We start from the raw sequence: 19,867 nt of genomic DNA, 5'->3' as shown, positions 1-19,867 counted from the left end.
ATAATGAGGATAGCAAATGCAAATATTGATGAATGTAAGTGCCCCAAATCTGAGAAAATGGCTATAGTCACATCAGTTCTGAAAAGTGCTCTGGACTACCAGGAATTAAGCTCATATAGACCTATTTCGAATTTATCTATTGTTTCAAAAGTACTAGAATACGCAATTCTTGAACAACTAGTCAGTCACTTAGAAGTAATAGAGCTTTGCCTGACAACCAATCTGCTTACAGAAAACTATACTCTACGGGGACAGCCATCTGCTCTGTTGTAAATATGCTTGAAATAATGGATGAAAATAAATGTGGTATTTTAATATTACTCGGTCTAAGTGCGGCTTTTGATACAGTTGTGTATGAACTGCTACTAAATGATCTACAGTGCATCGGCGTTGAAGATCAAGCTTTTGAATACCTTAAAGACTACCCTGTTAACGTGTCCATACAATTCTTTTTCGCTTAAGGGGTTAAGTACTGCAATGTAAATGTTCACTGGGTACTTCTCTCTTGATAAGGATAGAAGAGACTCTTTAGCTATGGCAAGCAGCTCTTCCAGGAGAAGGACACTCCAAAATCAATCCATTGTTTTCTAGTCCTGTGTAATGTCATAGCCTCTGTATCGTGGTCTCCTCTCCAACTGTCCTGGGGTAGACTTTTCTTGCTTGAGGGTACAATCGGGCACACTATTTCATCTTATTTCTCTTCCTCTTGTTTTAAAGTTTTTATAGTTTATATATAATAGATCTAATTTAATGTCGTTATTGTTCTTAAAGATTTTTATTTTGATTGTTTATTACTTCTCTTGTAGTTACTCGTTTCCTTTCCTTACTCGGCCATTTTCCCTGTTGGATCCATTGGGCTTATAGCATCTTGCATTTTCAACTAGGGTTATAGCTTAGCTTGTAATAATAATAATACTTTAAATCTGGTGTGCCTCCATAAAGAGAGCCTGTTGAGGAGAGCCGTGCCAGAGCAAGATCGCCCATAAAATCTCTCATTTGTTAAAATCTTATTGATAAATTCAAAATTCACAATGGTTTCCAAATAAGTAAATTCATTCCATAACATTCTATAAGAGAATTTTTTTTTTACTACATTTCATATCACATAAGATTATTATAAATTTGGAGGACTTTCTAACTTCTTCTTCCGCTTTTCATCAAGGAAAAAATAAATGAACCGATCGAAGCGCCAGTCTCTCCTTTCCTCTCTTGTAAACAGGCAACCATGACGGACGTAAGTAGAACAGTGATAATATTAACTTATCGTATTTAATCGGCCTTGCATTCAATCATTATTGGTATAATATGGTTTCAATAGGTACTGTGGTTCTTGAATTATTTGTATAAAGTGTTATGAGTGTATAAGATGGAGATATGTCGCCTTAAGTGCAACACGAGTGCTCGGAACTTCTCTCGGTGAACAAGTTTTTAAAATATGGTTTTATTTACAGGAACAGACTGTAGCTCAGCAGGTGGAGATGCGCAAAAAGCGCACCTTCAGGAAATTCACATACCGAGGTGTAGATCTTGATCAACTTCTTGATATGAGCAAGTAAGTTTAGAATTGCATGACGTTGGGTAGTTGTTATTCGTACCCCCTGTGCAGGGTACCGGTAGAATCCTATCTTTTAATACTAAATCCTAGTTAGTTATCTTTGGACAAGTCTCGAATTGACCAATGTTTTAATTTTTTTTTTATTATTAATTGGACGTTTGGTATAAAGAAATTGTTACTGTGAACAAAGATTGTCATCATTAGCATATTTTCTAGCCTAAGTATATCGAAATTACAGTCTTACTCATTTTAAAGCAACACAATTTATAATAGCAAGTGCATCCTTACCTATTGTAAGGTGCTTAGCCACCTGGACATTCTTTTTGCAGGAATGTTAGTCGATTTGGTAATTTTGTATATCATTACATCGTGTGACTACGCACAAGAAATATATGATTTCCTATAGCAAATAACGAGATTTAACCGATTTTGATGACCATTTCAATCGCAATCAAACAGATCAACCAATTCGGTTAGTTATAAGTTGACGAATTGGTTGATGTTATTACGGATGAAATGAATGAGAAAACCAGTTAAATCACGATATCTACTATAGGAAATCATATATTTCCTGTACGAAATCACACAATGAAATAAAATACAAATGAACCATATAAATATTAACACTGTGGACATATATAGAGTGCTTTCAATGACGTCACTGGAAATCGCCGGCGGCCATGTTGGAGGGCATACAAAGCGAAAACATGGCGGCTGCTACAGCGAATATGGACAATGAGAGCGACTTTGTCAAACAATTGTCGGGTGATGATAAGCGTTTTTACAAGCAGAAACTCGATCTAATTGATGGCCTAGATGCAGAATTCATTTAAGTCAAAATAATGAGGATTTTCCCAGTATTTCATACATTGATATGGTGAACTACTTGGTACTGTCGGCCAACCCAGAACATGAGTGGGCATACATTTCCAGTGAATAATCTGCTTCCAGAATTTGTTGTTTTTCCCTTTAATGCTTTTAAGTCCAAAATTAGATAAACACTGAGCCGATGAAGAGAGTGTTTATAATCATAAAGCTAATATTGATCATTTAGCCAAACCTAGTGTATTATAATTTTTGATTGTTAAAATGTATGTAAAAGTTTTGCATTGTAATGTCAAATCTTTATCAGTTCATGCCTAACCATTGTGTTTGTGTTTGGTTACAAATGCTATAATTTCTTATATACATATAAACACATGATGGACAAACTCTATTGTAATGCTCTTGGATGATCGTTTTGCCTCCTTGCAATTAAATGCGCAAGTTTAATTATTTTTTCAATGTTTCATATATAAGCTGAAGACCCCTTCGGGTTAAACCAGCTTTCAGATATTATTATTATTTATAATCAATGTTTATTCATCACATAGGCCTGTATGTCTGCACAATTTAATACACAAATTAAAATAAATATATACACTTAATTATATATAGGCATGAGCACCTTGACGAAATAGAGACCTAGGTAAGTAGCCTTTGTTAATATAGCCAATATGGGCGCTTTTAATTTTTGTTTTGAAAATCTGAGATGCCCCTTTTGATGTTTAAAAATTGAGATGCCCCTCCCCCACACACACTACACACTGAACTGACGATGATACTTGTGAAGTCACCTATGCGATCGGATATAGCATGTTTACACAGGAATAAGGATACTTTTAGGGCCTAGCCGAGACTGACCTGATATGAAATGATCAGAACCCTGCGTAGGGTAGTGAGGATTCACGTAGATCAGCCCGTGATATTCTGGTCAACCACAAGTCACGTCTGCGCTTGGATAATTCTTCTGTATCTTTGTCCTGATTCTGAATAACTGCCGGTATGCAGTAGAAACTCTTGTCATCTCTTCGTCCTCGATTACCACAGCCAGCAATAGCGCAAAAACTGGGCATTGTGTGAATGTGAATGTGATGAAATGGCTAAATATTCAACAGTTCAACCATAGCTATTCACTGAACGTGTCTTTGTATGCCCTCCAAGATGGCGGACCGGAAGTTTGATGACGTGTATTGAAAGGACTCTATACTGAGTTAAAATATATAAACAACAGATGTCGGGGACCATAACATTAGCAACGTTACCAATGGTTGACAGAACTACCAACGATGACGAATGGTACACAGTGTTACCAACGGCACGATGTCATTACTAGAGATAGAAATGCTAAATATTCCCATACGAAAACTAAATAATATTTCCATATAACTATCAAACAATAAATAAAAAGTACCAAAAGGCCACAGAACCTAACAAACCCACCTAACCTTGCCTAGAAGTACCCCGGTCACAGAACACACATAATAAGAATGGGGGAATGACTTACCTTGATACACAGTACTACCAACGGAGACGAATGTTACACAGAACTACCAACGACACGATGGCATTACTAGAGCTAGGACTGCTAAATATCTCCTCAGATATATTCAATAATTTCTCCATATAAGTGGTACGAAATATATAAAAAGTACAGAAAGGCCACAGAACCTAACAAACCCACCTAACCTTGCCTAGAAGTACCCCGGTCACAAAACACGAATAATGACTATTGAGGAATGACTTACTTTACGAAGGAAACGTCGAAACTTGCTGGACTCGGAAGGAAGAGACTGACGGATTAACTTCTATGACTGGGATGTGGATGGTTGGGGGTCATCGGGGTCTTGAGTGTAGGGGGGGTCGATTGTCTGATGCTGTAAAGGAGGGTAGAGGCGACTGGCAGTAATGAAGAAGTGGTGCAGCAACGTATGACGAGGATAGTAGTGGGTGAAAAAGAACCTGGAAAAATATTGCTTGAAATGTTCAGTCTTGATTCCAGGCCTCCGAACCCACTCCTTCACTTCTCTCCAGAGACGTTCTATATTTTGAGTATGGATGGTTGGGTCTAGGGGTCAACGAAATTCTCCGAATGATTAATCGACTTATGAACGTAACCAATTTCCGATAGAGTTGTATGTAGCCCACTTATCACTCATAATAATACTACCACGTTTAATATACTTCTGGATGAGGGGAATTAGAGTAGCAGCATCTCGTTTAGTAGAAAGGGGGAGAACTAAAGGGATAATGAAAAATTTCTTGGTCACACGTTCAATACCCCCAAAGACCCATATGGCACTTAACGGTCTACCACGGTTGTATTTACATTTACCAAAATGAGTTTCGTCTATTTCAACAGTAACTCCATCACCACCAATCGCCTCTTGGTTATCGAAGAAGTATTCGGTAACCTCCGAACAGAAACTTCTCCAATCCACACTAGTCTTTGAAGATGTGTCTATACCATCCATGAGGGTCTCATGGTCAGAATGTTTATGCAAAAACTGGTTCGCACATAATATTATCTTCCATGGGGGTAGCCGACTTTGGTCCAAAAAAGTACCTTTATAGGCCGTAACAGTATACCCACAACGACGTTTCTTCTTAGTTTTACGGATGGTGGTTACAGTAGAGCAATAAAACCCGTGAATGTCTGCCCTATAAGATAAAAGCGCAAGACACTTGCGGCATTTTGAACGTTGAGGAATAACATTGTGAGATTTAAGAAAATGATCAACATAACCTGAATTATCAACAAAATCACCATGGAATTGAGCCACTGCTTTTAGATACGGAATGCTGCAACCGGTACAAGTTTCTATAATATGTTCCATCTCAAAATACGGGAAAAAAAACGCACTAGTAACGCAGGACGAGTAACTAGGTCAAAGGTTAAAACGGGAAAGGCAGGGGAACAATGGGTCGAAAAACAGCGCATACAGAGATAAAGGAAGGGGGGTTAGGGAGATATCTGAATAGTCCTAGAGTGATGATTGGTTAAGGGAAAAACATGAATGAACTAAATACGGAAACTAGACGAAAGAAAAGTTTTATAAGACACAGAGGAGAGAAAAGGAACTAACCAACAAAAATAAATACAAACAATATAGGAAGATAAAATGGAATGAACGGTAAATAATAGTGAATGGGAATATAAAATGAGGAGATCATACCGAGAATTAACTGGATAAAAAAACTAGTCCAGGGTAAGTATTTATGTGAAACTGGGAAGGGATAAAGAAATAACCCAACAAATAAAACCAATATAGGAAGGTAAAATGGAATGAATGATAGATAATATTGAAGGGGAATAAAAAATGAGAAAATAACACTAATAAAAAGAGTAAAGGGGGAGTGGAAACTCCTGCGCAGGGGGCGGGGGGATATATGCGCAGATCGGAAACTGATGAAACGAACGTACGTACAAATGGGAAAGGAAATAAAACAAATAAACCCAATATAGGAAGGTAAAATGGAATGTATGATAAATTATATTGAATGGGAATATAAAATGAGAAAATAATACGGTAATTAAAAGAGTAATAATGGAGAGAAACTCCTGCGAAGGGGGGTTATATAAGCGAAGGACGGAAGGTGGGGCGAACGAACAAACGAACAAATGGGTGCTAATGTTAGCATGAAACGCTAACATTTGATCTACATCAGGTATGGCATTCTAACATTTAATCTACATCAGGCGTTGGCAGCACTGGTTACTGTATTACTACAAGAAATAACCTTTGAATCGGCTCCTCCCAATTATATCCAGGTATACTGATTTGTCTTTTTCTACGGTTATAATAAATATCAGAAAGAAATGTATAGAGAAGAAAAGGACTGAATTACGGTTATATATCGGTTCCCCAGTATGTTTTCCCCACCCAAAACCCCGAGTTCCCACTGGGGGTCCCCCATTATCGTCGGATATAGATGTATATATTTCTGTAACTATTCATTTGCGACCGGAACGAGTGTTATTTTCGAAGGGAGCGTAATTTTTCCTATAAGAAAAAGTAGTTGGAATACAAGGATACATTGAGATGTAATAATATACAATGAAACCGTCGATTTTGAAAAATGTCACTTTGGTTGAATGTGGAATGGTTTGGGTCCCCCTAAAACTAAAGCAACACATTGTTTTACTGTAATTTACTACACGTTCATTCAGAATATTACTCTTAATACTAATCCACCCCTGGTAATACATAATCCACAAGTTGGTTTTTAATCCAAAGTATGTTTGGTAAAGTTGTACTGTATTACAGAATCTCATTTCGAATAGAAAATATGGGTTTCTGTAGTAAATGACGGGATTTAACTGAATTTGACCTTCATTTCAACTACAAACAAACAACCAGTTTGTTAGCGGTTGAAATGAAGGTCAAATTCGGTCAATTCACGTTATTTACTACAGGAAACATATTTTTTCTGTTCGATATGAGAATCTGTAATACAGTTAAACTTTACCGTAAATTTCCTTAAATCACATATATAATACCTCAACGATTACAGTGTCCCAAGTGCCGTTCATATTAGTTAAGACGTCGGTCTCAACACCCTGGTGACCCACAAGTTTTGTCGTCTGGGTCGTAAAAGTAAGCCATTAATTTCTATAATTTTAAAGTTCTAGGCGTGCACAGCTCAACTTTACCGCTTGCCAGTACATACGAGCTTGATGTTTTATTTGCTTGCGAGCGAAGCGGGTCAGTGGCAGAATAGGGTCCATTATATTTAGTGTTGTTAATTTTAACGTAACATTGCTATTATCAGTTAATTTTAACGTAACATTGCTAACGTTAGCAATGTCAGCGTAACATTGCTAATGTTACCCTGCGCAGTACATACATTCTTGATGAGTGAAGTGAGGATGGAATTTGAACCAGAGCCATTATATTTAACCATTTTAACAGAAAATATGTGTTCTTGGAGAAATTAATGTGATTTAACAGGTTTTCACCTTCATTTCATCCGCAACAACAACAACCAGTTCGGCTACTTTGAAGTTAGATGAACTGGTTGTTTGTATCAGTTGAAATGAAGGTCAAATTCGGTTAAATCATGTCATTTACTACAGGAAAACATTTTCTATTCAAAATGAGATTCTGTAATACAGTACAACTTTACCGTTTTACTCTTATAGATTCTCATTTTGAACAGAAAATATATGTTTTTCTGTAGTAAATAACGTGAATTGACCGAATTTGACCTTCATTTCAACCGCAAACAAACAACAACCAGTTCGACTAACTTTAGGTAGCCGAACTAGTTGCTGTTATTACAGTTGAAATGAAGGTGAAAATCGGTTAAATCAAGTTATTTTCTACTGGAAAACTTATACTTTCTGTTTAAATGTTTAAATATGTCTTGTTATATATTTTCTGTTAAAATGTTTAAACAATGACGTTCAAATTCCGTGTCACTTCACTCATCAAGAACGTATGTACTGCGAACGCTACCATTAGCAATGTTACACTGCCATTGCTAACATTAGCAATGCTACGCTAATATTGGCATGTGTATTTTAAAGCATTTTCCCATATAACCTTTACACAATACACTATATAAAAGGGTACAGAACCTAACGAACCCACCTAACCTAACCTAGAAGTTCCCAGGTCACAACTAGCCAGGTGTAATCCCCATAACCCCCTTCCCAGGTCACAACCCCCTAGCTGTGGCCAAGCCCCCGGAGCCCCTTCCCAGGTTACGAAATTGTACTGGCGTGAGGTAATGTTGAGCTACTCACTCTGAAAACATTAAAATTAAAGAAATGAATGACATATGTCCTGGGCGTCGAAACTTGTGGGTCACGGGGTTGTTGAGACTGTGACGTCTTAACTCTGTACGATAGCAAGGAACAGCACTTGGGACACTGTAAACGTTGAGGTATTACATTATGTGATTTAAGGAAATTATCAACATGGGATAACGTATAAAAAAAATTGACATGAAATTTAGCAAATGCTTCTAAGTATGTGGAATACTGAAGCCGTTACAAGTTTCTATAATTTCCTCCATCGCAAAATAAAAAAAACCTTGCTTGAAATAACAAAGACCTGACCAGGACAGAGGTTTTCACAGAAAAGGATTTGTTGGAATGGGTATTAAGAGGCCACTTGAAGAGATAGGGGAAGGGGATAGGGAAATCTTAACCCCCCATCCCCTATGCAAACTTTCCATACATATGGGTTTGTGATTGGTAAACGGAAAAACAACGGAGTGGAGAGAGTAAACATAAATGGGAAACTTGTCCAGAGCAAGTACTTATGTGAAAAAGGGCTTGACAAGGTAATAACAAAATGTATAAAAGTAGTATATTAAGATAAAATGGAATGTAGGATAAATAATATTTAATGGGAATATAAAATGGTGTGATTTTTTAAGGTATCGGATAATAAAACTAGTAATACAGGGGGGAAAATGTGATATGTATACGAGGGTATTACATAAAAGGAATGGTATAGTTGTATTGGATCAAGTCATATACTTGAATAAAGCAGGTGAAGTCGAATATTTAAATTTGGCGGGTAGAGAAGAAGAAATCCTATTGGAGGTGGAGTCTATGGGAAGGGGAGGAGAGTATGTGCAGAAGGTGGAAACCGCCTATGTACAAACGAACGAACAAGAGCGTTTACAACCGAACCGTAGCCTGACTGAAAATAAATGAAAAACACTACTAATGTTAGCATGTTACGCTAACATTGCCATTGTTAGATTGCGCAGCTCAGTATTACCGTATTTTTTCATCGTTTTATCCTAGAAGGTAATGTATAGAAAAGAAAAAGCTGGTTTTACCATTATATACTGTTTCCCGTGTTTGTTTTCCCCACCCAAAACCCTGAGTTCCCACGGGGGTTCCCCCATTATTGTTGGATATAGATATATGGTAAATGTCTAGGAGAAGGCCGCACCCGTTTTTTAAGTATTAGCGATGAAAAACGGCAAAAAACTACCAGATTATTGTTGCACATCGCATAGAAACATGAGGAAATGAATAAAAAAGAAACTAAGACTTAACTCTTACACAAAATGTAAGCATAAACCTACTACTACAATTATGGGGGACCCCAGTGGGGAGCGGGGTTTTTGGGTGGGGGGAGGAGGAGAAAAGTGAGTTTTCGGGGCACTACCGAACCTAATACAACCAACTAACTTATCCTGGGGGGCCTGTAACCCTACCTAGGCCTACGGGGGGGGGGGGGGGGGGCTGTACCCCTACCTAGGCCTACCGGGGGGGGGGGGCCTCCGCCCCCCGCCCCCCTTAAGGCCGCAGTGATTTTTAGGGCACCACCGAACCTAATACACCCACCTAACCTAGCCTAGGGGCCCTGTACCCCTCCCGGGGCAAGGACCCCCCCTTAAGGACACTACCTAACACATCCATCAAACCAAATCCAAAGTGATGGTACTGCTGTATACATCGTTATACTATCACCATTATAATATACTCTATAAATTAACGAAGCTTACCTTAAACTTTTGGTTCATAAAGATGTGCTGCTGCTTTGAGGAAAACGTGAAGCCGTTGCGAAGGTTCCTTGACATGCAGGACAATTTTTATTATGTAAAATTAAATTGTGTGTCTGGCACAAATCCACTAGTTTTTCAATATTCCACGAATAAGTTACAACAAATTCATTGTAAGTTAGGAAACAGTCAGGACAAGAAGATGGAATTTCAACTTCTTGTGCAACATGAGATGATGTGCTTACTATGGCCTCCATGTCTAAAAACGAAATGAAATGCCTGGGTAAGATAATGTATTGTCGCGCTGTGATTGGCCAATCGTGTAAGACTTCATAGTGGACTAGTTTGTCTGCGGATTATACTGGTTACAGGGCTCATTTGAGCAAAAACAAGACATTCAACAATAACAACAGACTTAGAAAAAAATCTGGGAGGAAGACAAGAGTAGCGTGAGTTTGATCATCGATATTTCGACTACTATTGATTTTCACTAAATTATCTCACTCGTATACCACTATTTACATACATTCCTACACATTATAGTAAAAATAAATTGAATATCAATGATATCTTCATGCGCCCCTCTCCTAGACATTAACCAGATATATATATATATATGTATATATATGTATATATATATATATATATATATATATATATATATATATATATATATATATATATATATATATATATATATATATATATATATATATATATATTATATTTCTAAAACTATTCATTTGCGACGGGAACGAGTGTCATTTTTGAAAAGCGGAATTTTTTTCTGATGATAGAAGTAGTTTTTTCCCAAGGTTACATTGCCCTGTATTATAGTACAATAATACCAAATTATCAACACTGGATGTCATCAAAAAATTTCCCATGAAATTTAGCAAATCCTTTTAAGTATGGAGTACTGTAGCCGTTACAAGTTTCTATAACTTCCATCGTAAAATACGAAAAAAACTTCACTTGAAATAACAAAGACATAACTAGGACAAACACTTGAAATAACAAAGGCATAACTAGGACAAAGGTTTCCACGTGTGCAAACTTTCCAATTGGTTGGGTTCGTGATTGGTTAACGGAAAAACAACGGAGTGTAGAGAGTAAACAGGAATGAACTAGAATGGGAAACTTGTCCAAAGCAAGTACATGTATTTGTGAAATTGGGACGTGACAAGGTAATAACAAGATGTATAAAAGTAATATAGCAAGATAAAATGGAGTGTATGATAAATAATATTTAATGGCAATATAAAATGAGATATCGGATAATAAAACTAGTAATTCCAGGGCCAAACTTAGTATGTATATGTGGGTATTATAAAAGGAATGGTATAGATTGGTTTCCGATGAGAGTGGGGCTGAGACAGGGATGTAGATGTCACCGTGGTTGGTTAACTTGTATGTTGATGGAGTGGTGAGAGATGTGAATGCTTGAGTGCTTGGACGAGGATTAAAACTGGTAGGAGAGAATGACCATGAATGGGAGGTAAATCAGTTGTTGTTTGTGGATGATACTGTACTGGTTGCACACAGAAGAGAAGCTTGGCCGATTAGTGACAGAATTTGGAAGTGTGTGTGAGAGAAGGAAGTTGAGAGTTAATGTGGGTAAGAGTAAGGTTATGAGATGTACGAGAAGGGAAGGTGGTGCAAGGTTGAATGGAGAGTTACTTGAGGAAGTGGATCAGTTTAAGTACTTGGGGTCTGTTGTTGCAGAAAATGGTGGAGTGGAAGCATATGTACGTCAGAGAGTGAACGAAGGTTGCGAAGTGTTGGGGGGCAGTTAAGGGAGTAGTAAAAAATAGAGGGTTGGGCATGAATGTAAAAAGAGTTCTATATGAGAAAGTGATTGTACCAACTGTGATGTATGGATCGGAATTGTGGGGAATGAAAGTGACGGAGAGACAGAAATTGAATGTGTTTGAGATGAAGTGTCTAAGGAGTATGGCTGGTGTATCTTGAGTAGATAGGGTTAGGAAGGAAGTGGTGAGAGTGAGAACGGGTGTAAGAAATGAGTTAGCAGCTAGAGTGGATATGAATGTGTTGAGGTGGTTTGGCCATGTTGAGAGAATGGAAAATGGCTGTCTGCTAAAGAAGGTGATGAATGCAAGAGTTGATGGGATAAGTACAAGAGGAAGGCCAAGGGTTGGGTGGAGGGATGGAGTGAAGGAAGCTCTGGGTGATAGGAGGATAGATGTGAGAGAGGCAAGAGAGAGTGCTAGAAATAGGAATGAATGGCGAGCGATTGTGACGCAGTTCTAGTAGGCTCTGCTGCTGCCTCCGGTGCCTTTGAAAACCGCGGAGGCAGCAGCAGTTAGGGAATCAGTGTTATGAAGCTTCATCTGCGATGGATAATGTGGGAGGGTGGGCTGTGGCACCCCTAGCAGTACCAGCCAAACTCGGTTGAGTCCCTTGTCAGGCTGGGAGGAACTTGAGAGAGGAGAGGTCCCCGTTTCTGTTTCATTTGTTTGGTGTCGGCTACCCCCAAAATTGGGGGAAGTGCCTTGGTACATTTATGTATGTACTAAAGTTGTAATTTATCCCAATCTTCTGATTCCTACTCATACAATTGTTTGTGGTAGGGAGGCTTACCTTTGAAACAATTACATTATTTCTATTAACACAGCCAAATTTCCTCATTTTTTTTTTTTTTTAGTTTTTTCAATTGTCAGTGCAGTACTGAATTTCCTTTCAGTACCTTTGTGCTTGTTATCAGGTTGAATTTCATGCATCCAATCTAAAGTGACATTGATGTTGATCTCTTTAATTAGTGACAAAAGACATCGGAATCATTTTGTTTGAGATAAAGAAGAGATAAGAAAACACTGGGTATTTGGTATTTGAAACCAATGTTTCAAATTATTCAGATTTTATAATACAATTTTATCATTTAATCCCTTAAACTATTGAACCTTGTAAATAGTTATACTGTATACTGTACCGGTATATTGAATTGTATTCAACACACCCTTTGTATTTGATAGAATTGTAGTCCAACTGCCTTACAGATACAAGTTTCAACCTAGTGAAGTTTTGAGAACTGGATATCCTTATTACAGTTACCATTTACTTTCAGTGAGCAGCTGGTAGAACTGTTCCCATGCCGCCAAAGGCGCCGCTTTAATAGAGGCCTTAAGCGCAAGCACATGGCACTCCTCAAGCGACTACGCAAGGCCAAAAAGGAATGCCCCGCTTTGGAGAAACCAGCTGTAGTCAAAACCCATTTACGTGACATGGTTATCATCCCTGAAATGGTGGGGTCTATGATTGGTGTCTACAATGGAAAGACTTTCAACCAAGTAGAAATTAAGGTATGGTATTAATTGAATTCTTGGCTAATGGTTATATTATATTCAGCACAAAGTAAACTATTAACTGACATAATCAGAGAAATTTGTTTGTGTTGGAATAAAAGAATATTTTAAAGAAATATTTTGTACTTAAGAACAGAGGTAGTTTACTATAAAAGATTTAGTATGCAGAATTGTTAGGAAGGGGATATAGCATAAGTTTTCATTGCTTGTTGCAGGTTACTAGCTTTACCTATGTTGCAGCAATGTTTTTGTCACTGGTATTTCAATAAAACCATCGAATTGACCTTTTTTTAGACTTCAATAAGATTCATGTAAGGCAGTGGTATGAGTAAGGTCGAACATGAAACTGCTGGGTGGAAATATTCTAAGGAAAGGGATGGACAGTAAAATGTAAGTACAGTGCTGATGGGCCTCGGGTTGCAAAGATCTATATTACTGAGAGTCGGCTGTATTTTGAATCTGGTAATGAAAACCTAAGGTTTTGCTGTGGACTAGTGTATATATATATTGCATGTATTTTATGTCACAATTAGGAATACAGTAATACCTCAACATCATTTTAGCACATCCTTAAATATTGAATACTGAAATAAGATTTGTTAAGTTGCGTTTAGATTGGAGAGTTTTTCCGCGAGTTGCTCTCAGACAGCTGCTCTATGGAATGTAAACAGGCTGTTGAGTACTCTCCGAGATTTTCTCTCTACTCGCGAGTGTTTCTCTACTCTCGCGCGCGTTACAGTCCAGACAGCATGCTTGTAGAGCTAGGTTGTAGCTCTCCACTCATTCAGTGAATATTCAGATGTGAAAGTTTTTGTTACTCTCGCGAGAGAACATGATTGCCAAAAAGTGGAATAAAGACTAAACAATTGCATTAATTCAGCAATACGAGAAATTTTCTTAACTGTGGAATGTGACTTTGCCTGAGTACAGAAACAAAGAGCTGAAAATTAGTAAAATTAAAGAAATATCTGAGAACTTGGGAATTAGCGAAAAAGAAATTACAAGGAAATGGCACAATCTTCGAAGTCAAATGCGCGCTGAAACTAGAAAATTGAAGAAGAAAAAAAAGTCTGAGTGGAGCTGGAGAAGTGTGCTTTAAAAGCAACTGGGAGTTTTACGATGCTCTGCTGTTTATGGTTGGTTACAGTGCAACTCAAGAATAAGACCAGCACAAATTGGGTAAGTAAAAGTAGCATTTCTAATCTCTCTACATTTTTAAATTCTTCACAATCAAACCTAGCAAACAGACAAACATTGTAAAATCTGAACAATCAAACCAAGCAAACGGACAAACATGTAAACCACAGTATTATTGTACAGTGAACCCTCGTTTATCGCGGTAGATAGGTTCCAGTCGCGGCCGCGATAGGTGAAAATCCGCGAAGTAGTGACACCATATTTACCTATTTATTCAACATGTATATTCAGACTTTTAAAACCTTCCCTTGTACGTAGTTCTGTTAACAAACTACCCTTTAATGTACAGAACACTTAATGCATGTACTACAGTACCCTAAACTAAAACAGGCACAAATATTAAAGGTGATTTTATATCATGCATTTCCTAAACACGCTAAAAAGCACGATAAAAAATGGCAACCAATGTTTTGTTTACATTTATCTCTGATCATAATGAAGAAACAAACTGGAGGTAGAGCTTTGCTTATTACCCAGACATATTTCCCATACTTTTCCCTTAGAACTACATCATATCTTCCTACTTTAGATATATATATATATATATATATATATATATATATATATATATATATATATATATATATATATATATATATATATATATATATGTGTGTGTGTGTGTGTGTATATATATATATTTATATGTATACACATATACATACCTACATATATATATAAATACATGCATACATATATATATATATATATATATATATATATTACTGTATATATATGGGTTATGGAAAAAATCCGCGAAGTGGTGAATCCGCGATGGTCGAACCGCGAAGTAGCGAGGGTTCACTGTATATTCATAATATATGGATAATATTTGTCCTTCTGGTTTGTAATGATAAGTTTAAATATATTTATATTGCCAGGGGACTTCGCCATTTGTTGACATGAAATAGTTCTTGAAAGATTCTCGAATTTCTTTAGCCTCTGCAGACACATTTCTTGCCTCTTGATGTTCCAAAGAATAAGTTCTTAGTGGCAAATCTTCTCTTCAACATTTCACCATTTTCATCTTCTAAATTTCCAGGGCATAAATACAAGCCGATTCCTTTCTGGATAACAGAAAATTATGTAAGGCACATATACATAATAGAATTGTCTTTGCTCGCTTCGGGGCCACTTCCATCGGCCGTCTTAAGATGCGAAATCGGGCCGATATTAAGCCGAAAGTATTTTCCACAACACGGCGCATTCTTGACAACCTGTAGTTGAAAATACAATTTGGTGCAGGTTGATTGGAGAAAGGAAAAGGTTCCATCAAATACCTTTTTAATGGAAATGCGTCGTCTCCAATTGCAACGAACGGTATTTGTCTGTTGCTTTGGGTGTAATCCAGAGAACGTCTGTTGGCACGTTTAAGATAGTTATCTAAAGCTTATGACAACATTGGCAAATGCTCCTCCATCTGATATGCGTCCATTGCACCCCCTGACATCAATGTACAACATTTTATAATTGGCATCTACTAATGCCATCAGGACAATGCAAAACTTTATAATTGGCATCTACTAATGCCATCAGGACAATGCAAAACTTTATAATTGGCATCTACTAATGCCATCAGGACAATGCAAAACTTTATAATTGGCATCTACTAATGCCATCAGGACAATGCTATTTGTTCCCTTGTAGTTGAAGTAGAGACTTCGCTGTTTTGAGGCTGTTTCAATACAATATGCTTCCCGTCTATTGCTCCCATGCAATTTTGGAATTGCCATTTTTCTTGAAATTCATCTGCAACTTTGTTCCATTCTTCGTTTGAATTGGGAACCTGAAAAAGACATAAGTTCAATAGTCATAAATTTTGGAGCTGCATGTTTTGAGGAACACTCCTCTCTATATAGCAATAGCTAATATATATAATAATCACAGTCTGTCTGTCATGCTCATAAATAATTAGTGTGAAAAAAAATTAAACAAGAAAAAAAAAAAAACTACCCACAAACACACAATATTCGTCCTCTATTTCTTCCTATTCTGCTACTCCTACCCCTCCTCCATTGTTAGAGAGCAATCGCTCCCCTTCTGCATTTAGGCAGTGCAATGAGGCTGCGTGTTTTTGATTATTTCGATGTTTGATTCATGTTTTCAGTATGATTTCTTTTATAATTTTATTTGTAGTTCAGCTGAAATATACTAGGACATTAAATTCTAAATCGAAACGTTTTTGCTTACCTTGAGAAAGTCTTGCAGGGATGTATAGAGTGCCTCACACACTTCGGGGACAATAATTGAAATGGTAGGCACAGATATGGGAAAAAGATACATCAATGAGTGATAACTGTCCTGAAATAAAAGGTTTGATTTAGGAAAAAATGATTTATGAAGTTGGTGAATGCTTCATTTATGGTGGTGTTGGTTCTCCAACGCAACTCCTGTCTAAGCTCTATATAGAGCGATAACATTTCGGTCATCCACACAAAAGTCATGTGTTTATACAGGTTATGTATATAATAGTATGTATAAGTATATGAAACGGGCTAAATTCTTACCCGAGACCAAAAATCTAAGTGTGACTGCTAATCTTTCTGACGTGGTTATTGCTTTTCTTAATTGAGTATCTCTTACGAATTTTTGCGGACACTTTCCAACAAATAGTGAAAATCTTCAGGGCTCGTACAGACGAAGTTCTTATAGCTCGATGTATCTTCCTCAAACAATTCTCTTAATAATTTTGCATGTGCTCCATCTCCCCTTCTGCTTATCCATTTTTGGACCCACATACTTCTTTTCCTTTTCTTTTTCACTTCGTTCATAATTATTAATACAGCAACAATACGGCACTTTTGAGACATGTTCTCTCAACCCTCGCTAGTTGTCGACTGGCACTGGCTCCAGTGTAAATAGATGCGCAAGAAATTTTACTCGACTCTTGGACACTTTCTCTTGCGACACTCCCTCACAGCTCTCGGAGAGAAAGACTTGATGGTAGTGTAAACACGCTTTAGTGAAAGTCGTGCAAGAGTAGCTGTCTCTCGGGAGAGTTTAATATCCAATCTAAACGCACCTTTTGACCTTTGAGGTAAAATGCAAGTTCGTGTATAAGCGAGTGGTGTGCTTTTCCTACACTGCTTCATGTTTTCTGAATTTAACAGTTGTGTATAGATGGTTTTCTTGGGTATTCTTAATGTGAATAGAAAGGATAAGGGTCTGACATGAATTGCTGTTTTGAATACTTGTAATGGAAATTAAAGGGTAGGCAGGTTCTGTATTCACTGTTCGTAGGTCGAGCGGGTCAGGAGTATATTACCTTTATTAATGTGAAAACTGAATTTCTCTATTGGTTTGATTTAATATATTTTTAAATGAAGTTAAATGAATGAAGATTTGAATTGTAACTGTTAGTATTCCAGTGAGCTGTTGAGTCATTTTGTGTGGCCTTCATTGAAATTGTAAGGAATTTTTAGTTACAGAAAATTGGTCGGTTAATTGTTGTGGTACTGGTTAGGAGTCATTTGTGGCAAACTGTAGATGGAACTTATTAGTGAAAATATTCGAAAATGTCAGTTCATCTAGAGTGTAAATTATGTAATAATAATAATGTTTATTGGACAAAAAATATTTACATACAAAGATTTAAAAAAAAAAAAAAAAAAAAACTGTCCTAGCCCATGTGGAGCAGAGCTCTTCGGGCAATAATACAACTAAAATAATATCATCAATTAAGTAAAAATGAAAAATAAAGTAAATATGGATATAGATATACAAAATGTACGCATACATATACATAATCATATGTATACAAATAGATACATATAATTGAGATTCTTAGCCTAAAAACAAATGGAAATGTAATTTGGTTATCTAATGCACATGTCTATTTAGTACTTGAGTAATGTATTTCTTATAACTATTTACTTTCCTTTTCAGCCTGAGATGATATCACATTACTTGGCAGAATTCTCTATTACTTACAAGCCTGTGAAGCACGGTAGGCCTGGTATTGGTGCCACCCACAGTTCACGTTTCATCCCTCTGAAGTAAAATAAAGAGTGAGACTATCTACTTGCAAGTTTCCTTTACCTTAAAAATGAAAGAACATTTATCAAATTGTTTGTTTAACTAATCTTTTGCTAGTATGCAATTTATGGTGTGCAGATTGTGACAACCATAGTTGAAGGTAAGATAAACTAAATTGTTATTGACCTTGTAGGAATCATTTGGTTTGCAGTAACTTGCTCCATTCTACAGAAAAGAGGAAAAAGTATCTGTGTAAGAATAGATTAAGCTCCAAATCAAGTTTTAGTGTAAACTAAATGTAAGATGAAAAGTGCAAATTATATTTTGAGTGTACCTTGATATAAAAAGGGAGAAATTGATTTGTCTGCAAGGAAATATAATGATGGGGTAACCAGGTTCTGATTACAACTAGCATTAAATTTCCCTTCACTGCCTCATTGATATAACAAATATGTTGACTTGTTACATTAAAAAAAAAAAAAAAAAAAAAAAAAACCAGTAAATGCTGTGACACTCGTAAGTGTAGTATTTGTTTTTTTAAGGTTTTATAGATATATAACTAGAAATTGTGATGTATTCGTATCTAAAGGATTCTGAATTTTGTATTTTAATAAGGTAATGGCTATATGTCCCTCATATCTGGGTAGTGCCATCAGTGTGCCTCTAGATATTCCATATTCCTTGATGTCGTTTACTACGTCGATACAAATCCTCCTTTAGTATGGGTAGGGGTAGATTCTGGTGAAACATGGCGCTCAATGAAGATTTATCAAGGTTCTAGCAACCCCTACTTAGTACTTGGTCTTTTCGGCTTGCAGCAGTCTTTCTTCAGGCTTCTAATATACCTCCGTTCTTGTTTCTTTACTTGCATTTTCCATCTTGCGTCACTTGACTTCATTCATCTTATCATTGAGGGTTTTCCTGTTGCACAAGGTCTTTCTATGTCCTTCCTGACCCCATGTAAATTCACCGGTACTATTATTGTATTTTGCAAAATACAGTAGTATACTTTGAGGCTGACAAAGCTATGAATTCAAGGAATTGCTATGGTGTAAGAAAGGCAGTGTTGGATGGAACACTTCAGAGGTCATGAATAGAAGATTTGAAGGGAATAATTTGATTGATACCTCAAGCTGAGGAAGACCTTGATGTTCTCATGTATGAATTCAGTGTTAAAAGTAGACGCTATCATTTAAAATCTCAAGTGAGGGAATATAATGAAATAACTGCCGAAATAACATTGGCCAAAAATCAAGTAACTCCCAGAATACTTAACAAGATTATTTTGTGGAGTGTGGGAAGAAGCAATTTTGGGCGCATTTTGACGATAGGTCTTCTTGATGAGGGAAAGTGTGGAATTTTGATTGTTAGATCTTAGTGCTGCCTTCGATACTGTTTTGCACGAGTATTTACTTGACGACTTAAAGTCCATTGGAGTGACAGAGGAAGCACTCAAATTTTGCAAAGCTACTTAACGAACAGGAAGACTTTTGTAGAAGTTTCTGGAAACAAATCTAGTGAGAGAATT

At 36.8% G+C, this 19,867-nt stretch overlaps 2 protein-coding genes across 3 annotated transcripts in view; one reads left to right on the top strand and one right to left on the bottom strand.

Moving 5' to 3' along the window:
- Positions 1-19,867, bottom strand: part of LOC137624350 (equilibrative nucleoside transporter 1-like) — a 788,303-nt gene that overhangs the window by 220,625 nt on the left and 547,811 nt on the right. The gene's annotated exons all lie outside the window — the stretch shown is intronic.
- On the top strand, positions 1,163-18,384 carry RpS15 (ribosomal protein S15). The gene is made up of 4 exons (XM_068355036.1): positions 1,163-1,234; positions 1,452-1,552; positions 12,930-13,164; positions 18,250-18,384. Exons 1-4 carry the CDS (start codon positions 1,226-1,228, stop codon positions 18,361-18,363), a joined length of 459 nt encoding a protein of 152 aa, XP_068211137.1. The 5' UTR covers positions 1,163-1,225; the 3' UTR covers positions 18,364-18,384.

Source organism: Palaemon carinicauda, chromosome 31 (genome assembly GCF_036898095.1).
Source record: "Palaemon carinicauda isolate YSFRI2023 chromosome 31, ASM3689809v2, whole genome shotgun sequence".
NCBI lineage: Eukaryota > Metazoa > Arthropoda > Malacostraca > Decapoda > Palaemonidae > Palaemon > Palaemon carinicauda.
The sequence above is the reverse complement of the archived record's forward strand: the minus strand, read 5'-3'. Positions and strand labels throughout refer to the sequence as shown.